At 38.9% G+C, this 22,977-nt stretch overlaps 1 protein-coding gene across 1 annotated transcript; it reads right to left on the bottom strand.

The window, feature by feature from the left end:
* Positions 1 to 937: 937 nt before the first annotated feature.
* Positions 938 to 22,948, bottom strand: LOC118820183 (retinal guanylyl cyclase 2-like). Its single transcript, XM_036588346.1, has 20 exons — positions 22,647 to 22,948; positions 21,087 to 21,915; positions 20,132 to 20,433; positions 19,594 to 19,951; positions 19,007 to 19,091; positions 18,749 to 18,845; positions 17,021 to 17,155; positions 16,835 to 16,915; positions 16,577 to 16,753; positions 14,315 to 14,471; positions 12,834 to 12,983; positions 11,849 to 11,997; positions 10,936 to 11,099; positions 8,981 to 9,173; positions 8,242 to 8,416; positions 5,810 to 5,908; positions 4,948 to 5,042; positions 3,480 to 3,565; positions 3,092 to 3,180; positions 938 to 2,050 (listed from the first exon to the last, which is right to left on the bottom strand). The coding sequence occupies exons 2-19, from the start codon at positions 21,772 to 21,774 to the stop codon at positions 3,093 to 3,095; spliced, it is 3,279 nt and encodes a 1,092-aa protein (XP_036444239.1). The 5' UTR covers positions 21,775 to 21,915; positions 22,647 to 22,948; the 3' UTR covers positions 938 to 2,050; position 3,092.
* Positions 22,949 to 22,977: the final 29 nt, after the last annotated feature.

Genomic DNA, 22,977 nt, shown 5'->3' with positions numbered 1-22,977 from the left:
TCTGCCCTGAAACTGTGCAGGGCAAAAGGGCCCCCAGGACTGGAGTTGAAAACCACTACCTTAGAACAGGAGTCTTGTCCACAAAGGGCTGGTGTGGTTCATTTCAAGTAACAGCACACTGTGTATAACTAATCAATTGTTTGAAGACCAACTGATTAAACAACAGGGTTCATGTGTGCTTCTGCTTGACTGGAATGAACACCTGCAGCCACACCAAGCCTTTGTGGAAAAGATTAGTGACCCATGCGTTAGAACAGAACTTCCCAAACCTGGTCCTTGAGGCCCACTGCTCTGTACTTTTTAATGCTTTCCCTGGTTCAATGTACACACCTCATTCGATTAATCAGGGCCCAGTTTTCCCAGAGCATCTTATTGTTAAGATCATTTCAACTGGTAGACAGAGTGTTCAGTGTGATGCACGCTCTACCATTTAAGAATGATCTGTGTGCTAAGATGATTTCAGGAAAATCAAGCCCAGCTTATTAACAAACGCTTAGCGATGCTGCGTTTGAGTGGTGTTGGAAATTGGATGATACCAGTTTTCCAATTAGTAATTAACACCCAAACAGCGGTTTAAGCTGTATTTACAAACCAGACATTCAGAATTGTAAATGTCACATGAGTTCATGAGATGGGACACAGTGCACCCCTTCCCCAATTCTAACATTAAACAATGGTAAACTTGGCAATGTATGTGGGAAAAGTATACACGATGCACTTGTATGTAATATTTGCGTTTTTAAAACAGTAGAGAAACCCACCCCCCAGGTAAATTACTTTGTTACAATGTTAGCATATCCTCTACAGAGGACAGACTTAAATGTCATAACTTTTTGGGTTTTATTTTTTCCCCAGTATCTCAAATTCAGTGAATAAAAGTGTGTATTACAATGTGCAAAAGTGTGTTTTCTGTAGAGCATATGTACTCATTTTCACAAAACATGTCATTTGACCAGGGATGCACAAACATTTGCATATGACTACACATATTGTCTGGATCTCCTTGCTTTCTTTTTCCATGTGGTGGCTGTTATCGTCCAACAAGCATCCAAGCAGGTCATTTGTACTAGTTAGTCCATGTGGTATATACAACCTTCCTTCAAGCACCTGAACACAGTACAAGTTGAAGTGGGTGTTTTGGAGCAGAGAAAACACTAAATGACCAAGAACAATTGGCCTCCAGGACCAGGATTGAGAAGTCTTAGAAGTACAAAGATTGTATTTATGTTCACTTTGCAATATCCCTTCAAACCAGTACTTATATTACTTACACAATAACCAAAAAGGAACAAGCCTAAACAGCTCAAATACTAGCTATAATGCACTCAAGTACCATTTCTTGTTCTGAGATATAATATGGAAACTATAATGAGCTATTTACACACCTCCAGTATGAGTTTCAGGTAGATCCTCTTACATAGTCCAGCAGCCACTCAATGGACTTGAGTGAACTGGGTTAATGGCCAAGAACAGAGTCTGATCTGATCCCTCTCAGGCTTAGTGTAATAGTCCCATAGGCTATTTATAAACACAACACAGCCAAATTCATTTGAAGAGCCTCTTACTGAAGTATAATCTCCAGGTGCGCAAAGCAGTTCACCCTTCGACACTCACACATACCTCATCCTCCTTGCTTAATGTATCTTGTATGTCCACTGTTACCTCCAGTTAAATGAATCTGGCTAGCATCTCATGATCTAGAACATTGCCCTAAGTTTTTGCGTAGAGGGTCATTTCTTCATGTGTTCTCCTTATCTGCTGCCTCATACTGGGAATAAAGGGAAGAAGCTGAAATAAATGTTCTCAGTCAATACTTGCACTTTAAACGAGTCAGAACTTTTGCATTTCTGGATCTTGTAAAAGTCCACTTTAGCCGTTCGCAGACATGGTTTTTCACAACGCCCTGGTGGGCCGGTTCTGTCAGTGATGGTGGATCATAACATTATCCTCAGTGCCTTCCACGGTGGGCAGCTGGGCCACGTGTCTCACAAGCGAAAGCCTCCTCACTGCCTTCTTCAGCACCTGCTTGAAGTCTCGTGCAGTCTCTGGCCTGCAAAACACAATGAAATGAATGAGCAACGTCAGTTCAGATGCTGTGTCGGCCCTCCCTCGCACCAGAGGACTCCCTCAGTCAGGCCTGGAACCAAGTTTATACATGTATTAGTCTTTTAACAAACACTCTTAAAAATAAGGGTTCCTGGATATACAATTTTTAATTTGTATAACTTTTAATTGGTATAAAACCTTAAACAGGTTCTGTTTAAGCTTAAACTTTAAAAACAACTCAAATTCTTAGGCCACCAAAGTAATTCTTTTGAGGCATTTCTCCAAAGAACCCTTTTTTTTTGCCACTTTTGTTTGAAAGAGTGGAGAAGGAGCCTCATACAACCATGTTGAAACTTCTGAGCTTTAACTTTGTTTCAGTCTGGTCCTCAGTTATGGGATGCCTGACAGTGTATTTCCACACGTACCACTGACATTGTTCATTTGTAGCCTCATTATGCAGTTTGTTGAAAAGATAAAAGGGGTACAGCTGCCAGACTGCAGGAAACATAGTGAAAGCTGGGTAGTTTAAATATGGTTGTTTTAAGAGGAAAGCACAAAAGGAGAGACAGAAATAAAGGAAGTGGCACAGGCACCCATATTCCATATGAAGGCGTATTCATAAAGCATCTTGAACCCTTAGACTCTTTCTGGATCAGTGCTGCTTATCAGTGTCTTCTCCCAGAGCCTGTTGACACTGACATAACTGTGATGACAATGCCAAAAAATCATAAGCAGATAACTAGCCAATCAGATAAACACACATTTTGTCTTGAATGTGTTCAAGCTGACAGCTCAGAATCATACGCCTGATGAAAGCTTATCAGATTCTTTATGAATACTTCATCCACTTTGGATTCTTTATGAAAGATCTTGCCTCTCCACTGCTTTGAGAGACAGTTACATATAACGGTGACATTAAAAAAAAAACAGCAGGGAAAGCATTTAGATGAGTGTGGAGGTAAAGAACAGGGCTGTTGCTTCTTCAGGCAATGAACGATCCAAAAGTCAGGTACCCAACAATGTTATCTTCCACGCGTAACACTACCTCAGTTCTTCTTGGCTAGCTGTGCCGCCTCAGCTTTCTTCCGCTTGTATCGGGCTATTTCCTCCATCTGCAGGCCGTGGGCCATTTGCCTGAAAGATATATCGAAGAGGCACGATAAACAAGCCAAACACAGCAAAGGGGCAGCTAAGACCAGGGGCAACCAACTTCACTCATGGAGGTTCTCCTATCCTTACTGTCAAAGACAACTTTCAGATTAGGTCCAGTTTGACTATGGTTCAGCCATAGTATCAAATGTGAATTTTTAAACCCACATTCAGACAAAGCTTTTCAGTTTTTAAAAAAAGTTCTGTGAAATGAGCATTAAAGGATGCTAGCCTCCAGGAACAAGGCTAGCTACCCCTAATCAGATTTTGGTCAGAATACCTACCCTGACTTGAGCTCTGGAGGCACAGGCAGTGGTTTAGTGAACCCATCTCTACCCACTAACCAGTAGGTTTCCTCCATGCCTTTGCCCTGCCAGGAGAGGTGAAATTTTAATGCTAATGTTAATGCTAATACAAACCCATAGATATCCATACCTAGATGCCGCGTTGCCTGTTGTTCTCTATGTGAGGCGATACGTCTGTGCGTCCGCCATGTTGGAGCGGTCAAGATCCACTTGTGAACAAGTTCACTTGTATTGATAGATGATGAGTCTCAGGATTAAATCAGCCACAACTTCCTTATTGCCCAAGTGATTTTCACCAAGTTTGTTTTGTTATAATCCTCAGACACAGATTAATCTGGGCTGTACGAATGGCTCTTGGTAGCTTTTATTTCTTTAATAACTGATCGTGCTAATTAGCCATCCAGACCAGCATAAAAGTATTCAGTCTGACGTTAAAAACCGAGTTTAGTATGAGAAACATAATCACACACACATCAGCAAATCCATCAATGTGTGAATCACTTCTAATCTTAATATACATAAAAATAAAATAAACCCCCAAAAGAAGGACGAAGCTGAATGTCTTCCTATTCGCCCGCTGCTTCTTCGAATTTTCCCGTTCCACCTTAAACGGGAGCAGCAGCAGTAACTTTCTGGTGCCTGAAGCTGCACCATTTAAGGTGGATTGGGAAAGTTTGAACAAGAAGCTGGCAAATAAGAAGCTGACTTCAGGTTGGTGTAAGAAGGTGCTAACGCTAATCTATGATGAATATCTACACGGATTAAGGAATGCTATAATTTACCTACAAAGCAATATCCAGCATTGTAAATAAATAACTACTACATAAAGTTCAGATCCCCTGAACAGACTATTAAATGAAATAAGCTTAATATAAAACCAGAGGAAAAACAATCACATCAACAGGTTCTCTGTGCCTCACAAACCACACGGCCATATCTACACATAAACATCACACAAACAACACGCATCACACAAACATGAGCATAGATCTCTGCGTTCCCTCCGTTATATAATCCTATAATTTCTGAGAGCAATATTCTTGAAATAGTGTAATTTTGGACAGCATCGTTCTTAAACTGAATACAGTCCAGTGGTGATGTTGACGTGCCTAACTGGATCCAATGCGGCATCTAGGTATGTATATCTATGATAGTAACCACACTACTGAACTAAGGCTAATAGCTTTGGTATTAGCTTTATTCAAGATGGTTTTGGGAAAAATGCCTAAATAAGCCAAGTAAATTATAATTCAATCAAAGCATTGAACTTAAAAAAAAAACCAATATCTCTCCCTACAACTGTATTTCACAACTAATAAAACTTTAACACAATCAAAATCTAGTAACCAGAAATAATCGGCCTACACTGCATTTAAATATTGGAATGTTAACAACAAGACTTGTACAAACATAGCTTTCTTTTTCAAAAGATTAAGCGAATCTTCACCTTTAGTTCAGTTCTTCCACGAAGTTCGACCTTGTAGCCCTCCTTCAGATCAAGAAGGATATTAACAGTGGTGTGACTGACGTGGATGCGGTATGCTGTGGACAAAAATGACATGCTGCTTTACGGGAAAGTCTCTCTGAACTTCACCATGCCCACAAATGTTTTCAATGTATTTCAAATATTATAATGTACACACTGTGCAGTACAGAGTAACAGTACAGAGACTACCCTTTATTTATTACCAGTCAAAACAGCCATTAAGTTCAAGTCCTTTGCCTTCATTACATCTTCAGTTCTCACTCCAGTTTTGGAAACTCCTGCTTTTTCACTTGCTTTCCCCTTTCTTAAGCAAGTGGATTATATCTTCGGAAATCTCTTCAGAAATATCTCCTAAGAAATGAGTAAGTTCTATTTAATGGCCATTTTGCCTGAAAAATATGGTCTCAGACTTTTGCGCAGTGCTGTAGATTTTTGCATTTACCTTAATTAGTATTTACTTATTTAATTAAGTTTAAAAATATATTTTTTATATTTTTATATTTTTTACTAACTAAAATACTTGGTGAATACTGGCCCTGAGGAACCCTTTATGATTCTCTCTAAGTCACCACTGCAACTCACAAAAATCAGTGAAGTAATTAATTGCAAAAAATATACAAAAATCCAACAAACCAAAAAGTATATTTCTTGCGCCACTGTGACTGTGTTAGCTGTGACTACGGAGCTCAATAACGCAACAGTGTGATTTCAGGTTGGTCACCCAGAATTCTTCTCTGCTCTTGGGCAACAGCGTATCTGAGCACCACAGGAGGCAATGCCCTCATTGTCATCATGTTTATAAGTACTAATTAGACTGACTTACGCATCCCTGTGGACTCCATCCTGGAGGCAGTGTTTACAGTATCCCCAAACAGGCAGTAACGGGGCATGGTGAGACCAACCACGCCAGCCACACAAGAACCTGAAAAACACAATGTCTTGGGTCATGCATTGTTTTATTGCCAAGACATTTGGAAGAACAAGATATAGCAGGTATTTCAGATATACACTCACTCAGTACTTTATTAGGAACACTATACTAATACTGGGTAGAGCCTCCCTTTGCTCTTAAAACAGCCTCAGTTCTTTGTCGCATGGATTCCACAAGATGTTGGAAACATTCCTTTGAGATTCTGGTCCTTCTGGACATGACTGCATCATTTTCCAGGTGCACTTTCATGCTGCGAATCTCCCGTTCTACCACGTTCTACCATCTACTACTGGATTCAGATCTGGTGACTGGGAAGGCCACTGAAGAACACTGAACTCATTGTCATGTTCATGAAACCAGTATGAAACTTTTGCTTTTAAACATGGTGCATTATCATGCTGGAAGTAGCCATTAGAATATGGGTAAATTGTGGCCATGGAGGGATGCACATGGTCAGCAACAATACTCAAACAGGCTGCAATTCAAGTTATGACTGATTGATATTAAGGGGTCCAAAGCGTGCCAAGAAAACATTCCCCACACCAATACACCACCTCCACCAGCCTGGACTGTTGACGTAAGGCAGGTTGGGTCCATGGATTCATGCTGCCAAATTCTAAACCCTTCCATCTGTGTGCCTCAGCAGAAATCGAGATTCATCAGACCAGACTGCATTTTTCCAATCTTCAGCTGTCCAACTTTGGTGAGCTCGTGCCCACTGCAGCCACAGCTTTCTGTTCTTGGCTGATAGAACTGGAACCCGAGGTGATCTTCCGCTGTTGTAGCCCATCCCCCACAAGGTTTGATGTGTTGTGCATGTGGAGATGCTACACAGATTGTACAGCGTGGTTATCTCAGTTACCATAACCTTTCTGTCAGCTCAAACCAGTCTGGCCCTTTTCCACTGACCTCTATCATCAACAAGGCTTTTCCATCTAGCCGCAGAACTGCTGCTCACTGGATAAGTTTTCCTTATTTCACCATTCTGAATAAACAATAATAGCTGTTGTATGTGAAAATCCCACGAGAGGGGCAGTATTAGAAATACTCAATCTGGACCCAATAATTATGCCACGATCAAAATCACTGAGATCACATTTTTTCCTCATTCTGATGGTTGATGTGAGCATTACCTGAAACTGCTGGCCTGTATCTGCATGACTTTATGCACTGCACTGCTACCACACAATTGGCTGATCAAATAATTGCATGAATGAGTAGGTGTAATAAACTGATGGTGAATGTAATGTTTCTTTTCTAATACACTGTGGAGATCTTAGGCTCATGCGCAGCTGCTTCCATTCTACTGACAGTGGTATTCTGTATTTGCTCAACTGAATGCTTGTATCAGAAATGAGTTCACCTTAAACTAGTTGAATTCATTAATTAGGAGGGGTTTCTAGATATTTTTGGCCTTATAGTGTTCGCCTTACAGCATCACTTAATCACTTCCGCTTAGTGCAGTAGACAAAACAGTGCAGTAATATTTTGCGCAATAACTTACAAAAATGATATAGTATTAAAGTCAACGTGAACCTGACATCATAACACATTTTCCTTTCATACTGTGATGTATTTCAAACTGCAGTCCCACAGTGAAACAAACTATTAAAAAAACAAGTATTCAGAGCTTAGATATTTACTTTATACTTTATTTATTATATAAGGATTTTGTTATAGTCTATTTGAACTGAAAGGCATTAATTGATATAGTTATAAGACAGGGCGTCCAATCTAATCTGCAAAGGGCTGGTGTGGCTGCAGGTTTTTGTTGCAATAAAGTAGGAGCCCACGTGATCTGTTGAAAAAGGGTGAGAGTGACTGATTAAAAGAGTGGAATCAGGTGTGTTCTACTTGTTTGGAACGAAAACCTGCACCCCCACCATCTCTTTGCGGATAACACTGGACAGAGAGAACCACTACCAAAACATATGGTAAAGTTTCGGTAGTGTTATGATTGTTTCGGTAGTGATAAAATGTAATGTTACCTTATTTATTTTAATAGAATATGCAAATATTACGCATACATGCTTATAAGTAAGGCATACAGTCACTCAAAGCAAAAGGATATCAGTCTGAAGTCCAAGTCAGTCAAAAGTCTAAAATATGTTTTTAATACAGTCTTTGAACCAATTTGGTAGAATGATCCAATGGGTTTAATGTCCAACAATAATATTTTCTGTCATTTCCTGACTAATTTGTTATAGTTGAAGATGTTTCTCTGGCTTGAAAACACCAGAGTTCCTCCATAGTTGTGATCTGGGACATTTACAAGAGAGAGTTTTCTGATATTCAGATATGTGTCTGAAAGAGGTGCTACTGACCCGTGTGCAGTCCAATGCGAATGCGGACCGGTACATCAGGCATGTGTCTCATCTTAAAAGTACCAACAGCACTGAGAATGTCCAGTGCCATGTTGGCTATCTCTGCAGCATGTCGGTTTCCATTGCGAACAGGCACACCGGACGCCACCATGTACGCATCTCCTATTGTTTCCACCTGAACGTCGGTAAAAAATCCAGTGTATATTAGTTCCAGATCTTCACAACATCTAAGCTTCTAAAAACATTAGTTACCTTAAGAGTGTCAGTGTTAAATGGATTAGTTATTGCATGCATGTACAGTATATTATTTTATGCAATGGCTGCTCCCAGCTTATTTATATTTCACTGCTTTTAAAGGTCATGACCAATGCATGTTTCTATATATACGTCAGGCTCTCATGCAGTTGATTTCTTTGCAGAGGAAGCATGTAATACGCGATATATGGTCATTCCTCTAACCTCCATAAATTCTTTCAAAATGATTTGGGGCATTGAGGTGAAAACTGTTATTTTTGCTGTACACTGAACTATATTGAATTGGAAAAATGAAAAAACGTGGATAAAAATGTGAGGTACAAAATGTGGGGAGTTAAGGAATATTTCGAGATTTTTCATAATTCTATGGTGTACAACTCACATTTTGCACACTCAGACTACACACTTTGCATTTCATTACATTTCATTCATTCATTTTGTTATATTTCACTCAAATTTAGACATGATTATGAGAGTTCTTTACCTTATAGACATCATGGTTTCCAATAATCGCATCGAATAAGGTGTACAGGTCATTGAGCAGGTCTACGACTTCAATGGGCTCACTGTTGGCAGAGATGGTAGTGAAGCCAACTATGTCGCTAAAGTACAACGTCACGTTGTCAAAATACTCTGGTTCCACTGTGCAGCCAACTTTGAGGGCCTCTGCAACTGACCTGGGGATAGAAGACACACTTAAATATCTCATATTGCAAAGCACAATGACAGTCCTTCTTTTTAAACTTGAAAGATGTGTAAATATATGTCTATTTAACGGAATTGTAAAACAAGTCTTATTTTAAAGGGGTGTAAAATGCACCAGTGCACTGTGCGATCAAACTGAAGTGGAAATGGCACAACACAACTTTATCTTTTCTGATTCCGATATTTAAATATAGAGAAACAGCAGATACAAATGGATTTTTTTTCTTTAAAAAACAACAAAAGTTTAAAATGAGCTATTTAATTGAGGCACTTCAGTTAAAATTACCATCATGATCAAACTATTCAAGCAAATACACAACAACATGACATCACACCTCTTCCGGACACTGATTCCAGATACCTTCTCTATGCTGAAGGTCAAACATGTTTTGGCCAAAATACAATATAGTCCTTTTCTTATTGCCTGCATCCAACTACAGTGTAAATAAATGGTCCTGTGATATTTGTAAGCTCACTGGACAAAGAATTAGTCGCATTGTTTCTTTTCTAATACACTGCAGGGGTAAAAGTACACTTGACCATCACACCTATATGAACTTGTTGGTTGTCCCATTCTAAAACCATGAGCTCCTCCTTTGCGGCTATAACAGCTTCCGCTCTTCTGAGAAGGCTTTTCCACAAGATTTTGGAGTGTGTCTGTGGGAATTTGTGCCCATTCAATTAAAAGAAGATCATTTGTGAGGTCAGATACTCACAAGGCCTGGCTTGCAATCAACATTCTAGTTCATCCCAAAGGTGTTCAATGGGGTTGAGTTTAAGACTGGAGTTCCTCTAAACCAAACTCATCAAACTATGTCTTTATGGAATTCACTTTTCTCACCATCTAGATGTTTCCATTTCACATTAATAACACTTACACTTGACAGGGGCAGATGTAACAGGGTAGAAATTTCACAAACTGACTTGCAAAGGCGGCATCCCAAGACGGTGCCATGTTTAAAGTCACTGAACTCTTCTACTGCAACTGTTTGTTTCCTTGTTGGATTTTATATACCTGTAAGCAATGGTGTGGCTGAAACTCCTGAACTCAATAATTAGGAGGGGAGTCCACATACTTTTGGCCATGTAGTGTACATGGTTACAGTCTCAATCCTGTCAGGTAAGAGTTATATTAGTGTCTTGAGATCCATTCTAGCCCCCTTTTCCGTGTACCGAACGCACATTTAAACCAGAGCTCGTGTCTATTTAAGAATTTTACCTGCTGTTCCTGTTTGAGAATTGGGATTGAAGTCTGAGGATTTAGCTGGTCAGTCAAACTGTGAAACAGTGATGCATAATGTCTGTTGAAGCAGTTACATACAGACACCCTACAGCTGATGTAGAGAGAGTGTCAGACGTGAAGTGGAAAAGAAGACCAAAACAGACAAGAGACTGGAGCAACCATCATCTAAGAAGATTTGTTATCAAAGCAACTGGACGCTTAACCAAGTATTAGAGAAGCAATAATGGGTGTTGCTAATTTTTTTGTCCAGGGAGCTTATGTTCAGTGTATTAAAAAAATTAGTCTTGTAACAGTCCGGAATCGTACCAAATAATTATACAGTGGAGGAATCACCGAAGACTGAATCTATCCTACAGCATTATAATCAAATGGAATTGTTGTGAGGTTTACACTACTTAATATAAGGATGTTTGGAAGTAAGTATGTCTGTTTCTAGTGTGTTCACATATGTTTTTGAACACACATCAAGAATAAGAATATGTAACACTCACGGAGGCAGCATCTGAGTAAGCAGTTTTTCAGTTTTCTGCTTTTCAATCTCCAGCTCCTCCGTCCTCTCTCGAATGAGCTCTTCCAGGTTGGAGGAGTACTGCTCCAACATGCGTAGCATGGAGTCTATAATGTTTGTTTTCTTCCCCTTGTTAATGTTCCTAAACTGGGGGCAAAGACAACATTTCAGGGAGCTCTCAGCTGACACATGAAATATAAAAGCCCATCTAACATAACAGAGTTCTCTAGGACCAGTAAAGAATCACTTATTATGCTGCAGTGCTAAAAAAAATCAGAACTTTGTAGACATTTAATGTATTCAGACTTTTCAGAGACTCATAATTCACAATTGACAATTTGTTCCTTACTGCAAATGTAGTTGACCATAATGTAGCTAACAAGTCACTTGTTGAGACAAAACCTTGTATCTCCAAAATAGTAACTTTACAGGAAAAAAATTTCTTAACTTTGAATGGGACTTAATAAAACACGATTTTCCTTCCAAGTAATTCTGGACCATTTCTGTGTGTCCACTCATTATTATTAACACAATATGAAGAGCCGCTGGAATCAGTTTGTCACACCATGTCAGAAACCACATGAGCAAGTCTATTTGAGATTATTTAACGACTAAATGTGTTTTGAAGTAAGTCTGTGATGATTTAAGCATTTAGTCTGCACCATGCTATTCTGGTTACTAATTTACTTGTTAGCTACATTCGCCTCATAGCTCAAGTGCAAAACTAAAGAAGTAAACTTCAGACACCAAACATGTCATGGCTAACCAACTACATTTACAGTTAGGGAAAAATTGTCATTTGTGAATCTGAAGGGTCTGAAGAGACTGAATTTATGCAAGATTTTTTAGCACTGCAGTCTGATAAATAATTCTAATTCTATTGAAAAAAGCGTCACCTGTTCAAAGATTTCGTCGAAGCTGGGGCGTCGGTCGGCCTGCTCATTCCAGCACTGTTTGATGAGCTGAATGCATTCCATAGGAGCATAATCAGGAGAAACCACAGGCCTGCACAGTGGAGGGGGCTTCTTAATCCTCTGAATGATTTCTGTAGATCAGAAGACAGTTCAGTTGCCATTTATGTTGATCACAAGCTTTGAGCTGATACAACTGGAAATTCTGGTTAAATTTCCAGTCATGAGTCAAGAGATCCAAATATTACTTCAAAACAAAATAGCAATATAAGAAAGCTACTAAGAATCAGTTATAAGTACCAAATTATCTTCCTGCTGGTGCTCGCTAGCAATCAGGGCTAGAAAATACTTAAGTGAGTTAAAAGTACTTTTTACTATACTTAAGTATCATTTTGGAATTTTTGTGGTCTACTTAAGCATTATTGAAATTGAATAATTGTACCCTTACTCAATTACACTTTCATTTTCATTTAGACCTTCAAAAACTCCTTACAAATCTAAAATGCCAGAAGGTTTCTCTGTCTTTTTTATTTTTCTCTTGCTAGAGGTCCTTTGCATTACATAAAAATAAAAATTCATATCAGTGTAAAATGAAACTATACACAACTGTGCTGATTTACCTTTGCACAAGGGCCAGTACTGTGTTTTAGTTGAAATATTACACACAGAATTAGTCAAGAGTGCTAAGGTAGGTGGACTCACTAGTTTGGGTTATGTAGCATGTGATCACCTCGTGTCAAGCATTGGAATTACTTCAATGGAAAAAAACAACAATATTTATGTCTGGATTCTTAATTTCATGGGTTATTTTCGTGCATGCATATTTTGTGCTCCATTCTTCCCCTTTTATTTGAGTGAGATTGTGACACATTACCCAGCTTTTATTTAAGTATACTTTCTCTTCACTTTTTCCGCTGCTTGCAACAGCGTTTGTGGGCAAGTATTTCTTCACACTGAGTTATTGACTGACCCTCAGCAGGCATATGGAGCATAAAGAACGGAGGTCCTCTCAGCACCACCTCCTGCATGATGATGGAGAAGCTGTACACATCGCCCTCATGAGTACCAGACAGACCAGGGTGAGAAGTACGCAAGAGCTCTGGAGCAGTCCACAGCAAATCTGCAGACAGAGAGATGGACACACACACACACACACACACACACACACACACACACACAGAGAAAAGTAGATTTAACTATTGCATTAAAATAAGTAGTGCATATTACAAAATGTGTCATGTGGACTACATGTTGAACCCTTATAACATCAAATAAATCAGACAAGTTCTGACAGATGTCTGAAAGCCTACAAATTCAAAATAATGTGCTGACTTTAACACTGGAATTAAGAATCTTATATAGAGTGGCCCCAAAAGGTATTTGGACGTTTGTGCAATACTTAAAAATGTATTCAAGTCATTATGTTAGTACGGAGCCCTGCTGGTGACATCCTGTATTAAATAAAATTAATGTCAGTAAGGCATGGGAACGAGATAATTACGTCTTGGCCACGACTTAATAAGGGGTGGGAAAGAGAACATGCCTTATTAAGCTATGTTCAAGGCTTAATTATCTCATTCCCACTCCTTACTAAGTCGTGGCCACACATTATTTTTATTTATACGAGATGTCACCAGCAGGGCTCTGTATGTTAGTCAAACTAAGTGGCATTGTAAACAGACAATTATAAGACTAATTTTTATTTTGGCAAAGTATTTTTTCAAAAGGCTGCTTTTCAGGTGTTTTTGTTTGAGAAGTTTCTTAGCAGACGTCTGCAGGTTTGCATCCAAAATGCTTTTATACCTCTGAGTTCATGATTCCATCAATAAACATGAGCTCACCAGCAATTTTGTAAGAAAAACTTAAGGTCCAGACTTTTCCACTTCTGTGCTTTACAGTGCAGTCTGGTTGGAGTTCTTCTCTAGGATTTCTCGACATAAAGAGTCTACTGTCAGTTTGATACCATGCTAAAATTGTTTTTGTTTTTTTTGAAAGAAATATAATTTTGTTAAACATTTTAGGAAATAACCTAAAGTTTAGCCTTGCTCAAATGGTTAAAGTGTCCAAATACTTTTGTGGGTACTGTATAGCTGGTGTAAGTCAAACAGGAACTTACCCAGACCTAGAATATATTCTATGTATACATTCTAATATGTTATTAATAGGACTCCTATGTGGCCTATTGATGGCTTTGTTTTGGTACAGTAGAAGCTGGTATTGTGAGCAAATTCAGTGTGAATCCTTTCATACAACAAGCAATGAACTACATTACTATACAATATATACGTCTTCTCCCGGTCTGGGACTTTCTAATCACTGTTAAGAGACACTAGGTGACCAATCAGTTACATCTACAGTTCAGTTAACTACCAGTTCTAGTTCTAGATTTGATGATCTCTAAACTATACTATATACAGTATATCATACTTACTATATACATCATTAACTTACCCTCTGCTTTGGGTTCTGTGTAAGGGAACTTTTGGGCCTGGAGAACTTCATTGTAGCCATAGTCAGTTACCTTCAGTACAAAGCGTCCATCTACCACACAGTTACGGGACTTGAGTCTCCCGTGACACACACCCTTGTGATGCAGATACTTCATGCCCTAACAAATCCAAATTAAGGCAAAAGGCAAATTAGATTTCTGCACTGGGAACAGATCTTGGTTGATCTTCCACCTAAGAAGCATTCAAATAACTTTTTAGCTAAAGTAGGTTGTGGTATCGCTAGTTTGATAAGTATATGTAGAACGCAGAGGTGGGTGGTAGTTTAAGTCTTATTTACTAAGTTACATGTGCTTAAGTAAATTTGATGGATTTGTACTTTCTATTCCGTTTACTTCTACTGGAACCGACTATATTCTCTGGTCCATGTCAGTTATTTAGGTACTAATTCCAGTCCCATTTTATTTATATAGCCCGTATTGATTATCTACAAATGCTCAAATTTTAATGAAACTATACGAAGAAATTTGGTTGATTCTCAACAGTATTAGGTTCAGAGTCAGGATTAGGACCAGGGTTTGAGTTTAGGGTAGTGAAAATAATGGTGAATTTAAAATTTAATTGAATGGTTAGTTTAAGATTTAAGATAAGCATCTACAAAATGTCTCCACTGAGCTATGCCCATAAAGTGTTAATTCTTTGTTGAATTTCTGTATATTAACATTGGTAAGAGCATCTATACTGCCTTGTGATTGGCCATACAGTGGTGCTTCAAAGTTTGTGAACCCTTTAGAATTTTCTATATTTCTGCATAAATTTGACCTAAAACTTTATCAGATTTTCCTAAGTCCTAATAGTAGATAAAGAGAACCAAATTTAAAAAATGAGACAAAAGTTTTAGACTTCATTTATTTATTGAGGAAAATTACCCATCATTACATATCTGTAGATGGCAAAAGTATGTGAATCTTTGCTTTCAGTATCTGGTGAGACCCCATTGTGCAGCAACAACTGCAACTAAACGTTCCTGCACATCGGCTTTGTGGAATCTTTGCCCATTCCTCCGTACAAAACAGCTTCAACTCTGTTATGTTTGTGGGTTTTCTCCCGTAAACTGCTGCTTCAGGTCCTTCCACAACATTTCTATATGTTTAAGTTAAGGACTTTGACTTGGGCATTCCAAAACATTAACTTTATTCTTCTTTAACCATTCTTTGGTAGAACAACTTGTGTGCTTAGGGACATTGTCTTGCTGCATGACCCATGAGTTTCAGCTCACTGACAGATGTCCTGGCATTTTCCTTTAGAATTTGCTGGTATTTTTCAGAGTTCATTGTTCCATCAACGTTGGCAAGCTGTCCTGGCCCAGATGCAGCAAAACAGTCCCAAACCATGATACTACCACCACCATGTTTCACAGATGGGATAAGGTTTTATGCTGGAATGAACTGTTTTCCTTTCTCCAAACATAACGCTTCTCATCTAAATGAAAAAGATCTATTTTGTTCTCATCTGTCCACAAAACATTGTTCCAATAGCCTTCTGGCTTGTCTTTGTGATCTTTAGCAAACTGCAGACGGGCAGCGATGTTCTTTTAGAGAGCAGCTGCTTTCTATTTGCAAACCTGCCATGCACACCATTGTTGTTCAGTGTTCTCCTGATGGTGGACTCATGAACATTAACATTAGCCACTGTAAGACAGGAAAACAGGGTGGTCACTCACACCTGATTGCCATCCCATTGACTGAAAACACCTGACTCTAATTTCACCTTCAAATTATCTGCTAATCCTAAAGATTCACATACTTTTGCCACTCACGGATAAGAATGTTGGATCATTTTCCTCAATAAATAGATGACAAAGTGTAATGTGTTTGTCGCATTTGTTTAATTTGGTTCGCTTTATCTATTTTTAGGACTTGTGTGAAAATCTGATGAAGTTTTAGTTCAGATTTATGCAAAAATATAGAAAATTCTAAAGGGTTCACAAACTCTTTGAAACTTTAGACCTTTATTTTAGCCCAAGAGTGTATCAAAAAGAGAAGAATAATGCACAAACCTCAGTTCTGATAATTACTGGATGTACTAATTAGTTCTATGAAGTGGCTTAAGTCATTTTTGTATCTTTCACTTCATCCTGAGTCTTATTATTTCACAGAAGTAAGAAGACTGTTGTGTGAATACAACTCTGGTAACAAGTTATCATGGCTTATAGTGTACCATTCACACAGATCATTCCATCCATAGCTTTGCCCTGTCTGTATACCTTGATAAGGTCCAACAGCAAGGAAGACTTGAACATCCAGTCCAGTTTAACGTCTTCATTGCGAAGCAAATCCTCTAAACTTCCACGAGAGCAGAACTCAGTCACTATGGCAAAGACACCGCAGTCATGGAAGAACCCCATGAATGGATTCAGGTTCTCATGACGGATGTCCCTCATCTGTTTGGGTAACAGTTACTGTCAGCAGATCTCAAAGACATACTATACCAGACGTGAAAGACGTCAGTTAAAGAAGCATACCAATTCGAAGACATCACTAGTCTTTGGATTGATAGAGCCAAAATGTCCATATGGCAGCCTCTTCAACCAAACCCAATCGCCCTGCGTAAAGTAATAATAATACAGAAACACAGTACAGAATATATTTTCCTGGCTTACAAAATGAAAACTGGATTAAAGTGTGATGTAGAATTAACTCCAACATACCTCAAATATGGCCACATTTGAGTTTTCATAGCTGGGCTCAGTGGGGCTGGAGGCGAAGAGAGGTGAATTCATTCCACTGTCCATGTCTGACAAACGTCTCTCCAGTTCAGCCTTACTGTCCTCCAGACTCACCTTCTAAACCACCATCAATTAGGAGACATAATTTCAAATAGTTCTGAATAATTATTCAATTATAATCACCAGAAGGCTTTCAAGCTTTTCTTGTACAAGCCTAATAAAGCAGGCCTGTTACAATTATTACATAATCGCCTGATTGCAATTATTTCAGCTGATTGCAATTATTGTCCACAGTTGTTAGCTTTCACAATCATATGTTTATTTTGCAACAAATAGTATATAAACATCTGAGTTGGTGCTCTAACTCCATGCATAGAGTCCTATAAAGAGAGCAGCGATGAGTATTGTTTGTTTATTTGAGCCTGGGCTATGTCTGTCTTCAAAATATGGTCATGTGAAGAAGTAAGTACATCCAATGAAAACTTAAGACTTTAACATATTTGGACATATAGATGTTTGGTCTTCATTTAAACAATGTTTAGAGATAAAGTTTTTGTGATCCTTTATATGACTGAAATATATGCAATGCAATTTTCTTATGTCGGAAAAATAAGAACATTCATATGTCCCTACTTCAAACATGTCAAACTGAAATCAGGTGCATCCAATCAAGTGCTAATGCTTAGAACACTCTTAAAAAATATCTTGGAGCAACGTGTCGCATGTCAACCTCAGATATCTGGTCTGGTTTCCTCTTTGTTATTGGAGTATGTGGTACCATCATGCTTAGAACAAAGGATCTCTGTCAGGCCTTCAGTAGGAAAGTTGTAGATGCTTATGACTCTGGGAAGGGGTTTAAGAAGATATCCAAAATACTGGAAATCAATTATTCCACTGTCCAGAAGATCATCTACAAGTGGAGATTTAAAATCACTGCCAACATGTCCAGATGAGGCCATCGTAGCACATTTAACCCAAGAGCAGACCTCAAGATGCTAAAAGAAGTCTCTAAAGAACATGGAGGAATGGGCAAAACGTCCTAGTAGATGTCAGAAATGGGTAGATAGTTACATGAAAAGCCTACATAAAGTTGTTTCAATTTTTTAACAGAAAAATGACATTTTATAATTGAATAATTGATTTAATTTATTAAATGTCAAATTTCCATTGTACTGAAAATAAAATACTAACAAATGTCCACATATGTGAAAAAAATTTAATTGGGTGTACTTACTTCCTGTGACTATAATTAATCAGCCACTTTAGGGTTGTACTTTAGTAGAAGCATACAATAAACAAAAAGACAATTCAGTTGTAAACCACAATCATTTATACAGCAATTAATCATCAAGATTTCATAATTGTGACATGGCTACATTAAAATACATTTAAACATGCATGGAGTAGACTTACTGATGTAATGCACAATGGACTAAAGCAAAAATGGCCAAACATGTTATAAAATAAGACATGAACTTGGCTACCATTTGAGAGCTTTTGAATTTTTTTGAAGCAGTAAATTTCATGTTGGCTTTATGCAATACCTCCAAATGCATATAAAACATGTACAACAGAAAATCGTCCTGTTAACTGGAGAAAGTCTTGAATGCAATCACAAGTGATCTCTTATCTAAGTAAGATTGATTGAAGTGTGTTTATGCATGTTGTTTCCATTCAGAGAACATGTGATGTCATCAGTATGACACTGACCTTGTGACTGAGGGAAGGGTTGATGAAGGTCACATCATCCAGAGTGAGGAGGATCTTATTGGGACCTTTAACCATTCGAATCTTACTGATGCGACGTCTAAATGTATAATTCAGATGGAAAAATTTGCAACAGAAAACAGTATCAAAGTGTCAGTAGAAGAATGTTATCTGTGAGTACAGTGCAATTCCGCATCTTATTAAATACATTTTTGCAAAAATATTTATCTTCAGTTGGTAGTTTTCTAACAGCAAACATACCTTATACAATATCCAAGACTGGTTGCAAGGACAATTACAAGAAGTGCTGACATGAACACCTCAAACAACAGGAGAGGATCCACCCCTGAGAAGGAAAACAAAATTTGACAATTCTGTTTGATAACTGAGAAATACTATATCCAGTAAAAACAACATTATCGTCTTTTCTGAAATTAGTCCACCAATAACAGCATTTCTGAACTGATTGAAAACTCGACTTTATGTTCCCATTCAAAGAGACTCTAACGTTTTCCTTAGCAGCCTTAACATGTTTTTAGAGATTAGATATATGACCATCCATTTGCATAAAAAATGGGAAAGTCAAATGAAATGAATTAAAAAAAGTTAAAGATACGTTTTTCGCCACTGAAAAATCAATAAATACTTAATGGCAGATTAGACTGCAAATTAAATAAATGAAGCGTTATTTTTACACAGTACTGTACATATTTCCAATCAAAGGGCATGTATTATTTAAGTGTGGCTCAGTCAGCTTGTGATATATATATAATCATACTCAGAAGTTAACTATTCTTAGTACTAAACTCCCCAGTACTTTTTAAATTCTTGCCCTCACTTGTGCTTACCTCTGGTACAAAGTGGTCCTCCAGGAGTGAACCAACAGCTGGAATCAGCTTTGGGCTGTGCACCGCCAGGGAAGTGTATAGGTACACCCAGGTACCGAACCATGTTCGCCTCTACATCCACACTGTACGTGGGATGCAGCTCCCAGGACTGACCATTTGTATCAAGAACCACATAGTTCAGTAGGCTAACTCCAGAGCCATTGGTGCGAACCTTCTGGCTGAAACCTTGGAACACCAGGTTCCCTGTGTGGCGGGCTAGATTTGCTCCTGAGAACATGCTAGTAGATTTGTGAATGTTCTGCAGAGTATTAGCCATGAAGATGATAGAGGTGTAGATGGTGCCAAAAAGAGGAGACACCTACAACAGATGTAGTGCAAAAGAGACATTTAAAAACCTGTAATAATGTAAAACATTAACCAGAAAGACCAGAAGAGCATAGAAAAGAACCTTTGCAGATGTCTTGATGGTTGAGCAAATTAGCTTCCAATACCCTTAGCTAATTGGCTTAAAGTTAACACTTTGATTTTAGCATTATACCTCATGAGGCTGGATGCTTGCAGGCATCTCCTTGGACTTGATGGCATCTTGGTAGGCCTTGTAGAACGAATTCTCCTCTGAGTCCATAGTAATTGTCAGCACAGCATCATAGGCCAGCCTTAGCTTACTATTGCGGCGCAATGCAGGATGGAGCACCTGCTTGTATGGTAGGCTGTACAGTAGTGTATCATAGGGCACAAAGACCACTGAGCCATCCGTCAAGTACATGTCCAGAGCTGTCTCCAACAGCAGCTTTTGAGTTACCCCACCAATCAGGGCAGAATGCATGCAGAGTATCACCACTAGGGGGGATTAACACAGAAGACAAGTTATGGCTCTCCAAAGGTTAGAGGTCTTCAACTCTGGATCTTACAAATCCAGGACCAGAAACTGGATTAAAGGCTCTGATTTTAAGACCTCTGTTTAATAGGTTTACTGCACTACTGTCTCAGGATCAGGAGTGAAGACTCCTTTAAGCTGATGGAATGAGATCTTTCAGAATACACTGTATGTCCTGTACATATTTTGTATGCATCTGTGTTCAGGTCAGTTGGACCCCAGGCTGTATAAAACATAAGAAGTACAAAAGAAATATAATTTTCTACACATTTGTTTTGGTTGTTTTGGATGATATTGAGGTCACTATAACATCTTCAAAACAATTCCATCTGCTTTATGTCTTTAACATTAATATACCTGTGATGTGAACCACTGATAGTTCACAAGACATAGGGGAAGGGAAAACATAATTCCCACGAGAACTGACATTAGGTTTAAATCAGATTGACCCCAAGGATAAAAGATGTGAGTAAATCTGACAATAACAGGAGGATTAAGATACACAATTACCCTTGTAGACTTGAATGCATGTTGGTAATTTCTTAATAACTACACCTAGTGTTGGCATAAGCCTTACAGAGTATTTGGAACAGTCACTAAATTCATCAACACTTACTGCGAAGCTCTTTCAACTTCTTGATCTTACTGAGGGAGTGGCGTATACTGGAAGGGTCATTGCTAGTGGAGAGCACCATCCTGACAGGAAAACCGTGGCTTCTTAAGGCATCAGCTACCTTGTTGGATGTATCCATCCACACATCATCAGCCGAGGCCACAATGGCTATATTTGCCCAACGGAAATGACGTGCCAGTATACGCAGCACCCAGATCGGTGAGGGCATCGTGCGGACAAAAGTTGGGTGACGCCAAGAGCTCTCCAGCTCATGGTTCACGCAGGACCAGGAGAACAGTGCCTTGTTCCAGTTCTTGGCAATTAGAGAAGCTGCCTCACAGTATCCAGGGTTTATGGGCCCTAAGAAAGATGAAGCCTGTGTGTAGTAACCCATAAAGCCTCTCAAGGCCATTGAGGTCTGGCAGTCTTCTTCCAGGATGACATAGTCAAAAGTGATACCCATGGACAGTGAGTGATCCTTGTTGATCCTCTGCACAGCTAGCTGAGCCGCAACTCCAGGCATGGCCTTGGCAAACATGGGGTCACAAGACCACGGCCCTAACACTCCAACCCTAAACACGGCAGCTTGAACTATGTAAGGGACACTGAGGTTTGCAAGGAAGAACCAGAGGAGCCAGGCTCCATGTAGCAGACAGGGGATTCCAGGTTGCTTCACGATGGGGGTTAGCATACCGTAGGCCAGCCACACGTTCAGTGGGTGATGGAAGTTTCCCGAGAGCCGCAGCAGCACGGACTCCCATCACCCAGGGCCGGATGCCGGATGCCTGATGCACTATGCTGGAAAGTGCACTTTTTCCTTAAACCTCAGATCCTGTAAAACAGAGTGAATATGACTCACTGCGCACGTCTTCAACAAAACATCCTTTCACTGTGTGTGATGAAATATCTGGTAATCTCATCAAACCAAAAGGGAAGTGATGTGCATAAAATAGCATTTTTTCCACCTTTTTTAATCCCAGAAACTCTGGTGCGCAGGCTATTTTGTCGGTTCATCCAGTCACCTTCATTTCTTAAAGCTGCAGCCAATCCTACAGCTTAAATCCATGATTCACCTGCTCTAGATTTCAGTTAGCTTATATGATTTAGACTGCCATGCATGTCCAAATGTATTGCAGATAAATGCACATAAGGGAGCTTTCTGTTATCTCTCCCCAGGAAGTACTTATTTGAATAAAAAAAAGTCAATTGACTTTGAATTGTTTGCTAGTAAAGTACTTTATGAAATTATCTGGTTATTTTTCAAAGCACAAGCGGTGCCATTCTGAATGCACACAAAACACAGAAGCTAACTCCACTTGTTAAAAAAAGCCCAACAAAGAATTTAATGGAGAAGTTATAGATAGACTCACTAAGATTACTCAGTGTTGGTACATAGTATATTTCATTCACAATAGTTTATTTATAGAACTCTTTGATATTGGTTGCAAATGTATGGTCCCTTTTTGAACCATGTACACATTATAGACAGTGTCCTGCTTCTTATGATGCAGAATCCAATTAAAATTATTTCATAAATATTTTATATTGGTCAGATGCACTTACCATGCCATATGGAGTGATGGAAGAACTGCGTAGTCCTTCCGTAACGCAGCTAAGCTCCACATATTTCACACAGTCATTGGGGTCCAAGAATTTCCGCAAAAATACATATCGTTGCAACACTAAGCTCTTAAAAGTAAAGGAAAATTGTTTGAAAATATTATCCTTAAATAAAAACAAGAAATACACAGAGTAAGAAAGTGTTTTCACAGGTTGTGATGCATGTAATCCATTCAGTCAAGCTGCATCAGGCGTATGATGGCACTACAGATTTAGTCTGAGTGACCTGAAGATTATAATAATTCCCTCCCATTATTCGTGCAAGCTCTTCCTC

This window comes from Colossoma macropomum, unplaced genomic scaffold, assembly GCF_904425465.1.
Source record: "Colossoma macropomum unplaced genomic scaffold, Colossoma_macropomum, whole genome shotgun sequence".
Taxonomy (NCBI): Eukaryota; Metazoa; Chordata; class Actinopteri; order Characiformes; family Serrasalmidae; genus Colossoma; species Colossoma macropomum.
This window is presented reverse-complemented; position numbering and strand designations above follow the sequence as displayed.

What these genes read in the sequence shown, in the direction of transcription:
- LOC118820183 (XM_036588346.1), bottom strand. Translation starts at nt 21,774, where the DNA reads ATGCTAACCCCCATCGTGAAGCAACCTGGAATCCCCTGTCTGCTACAT. An exon ending in TGCTGTTGGACCTTATCAAG is followed by an intron (nt 14,472 to 16,576) that starts GTATACAGACAG and finishes TGGATTTGTTAG; the next exon opens with GGCATGAAGTATCTGCATCA. An exon ending in CCTCCAGAGCTCAAGTCAGG is followed by an intron (nt 3,181 to 3,479) that starts GTAGGTATTCTG and finishes TATATCTTTCAG; the next exon opens with GCAAATGGCCCACGGCCTGC.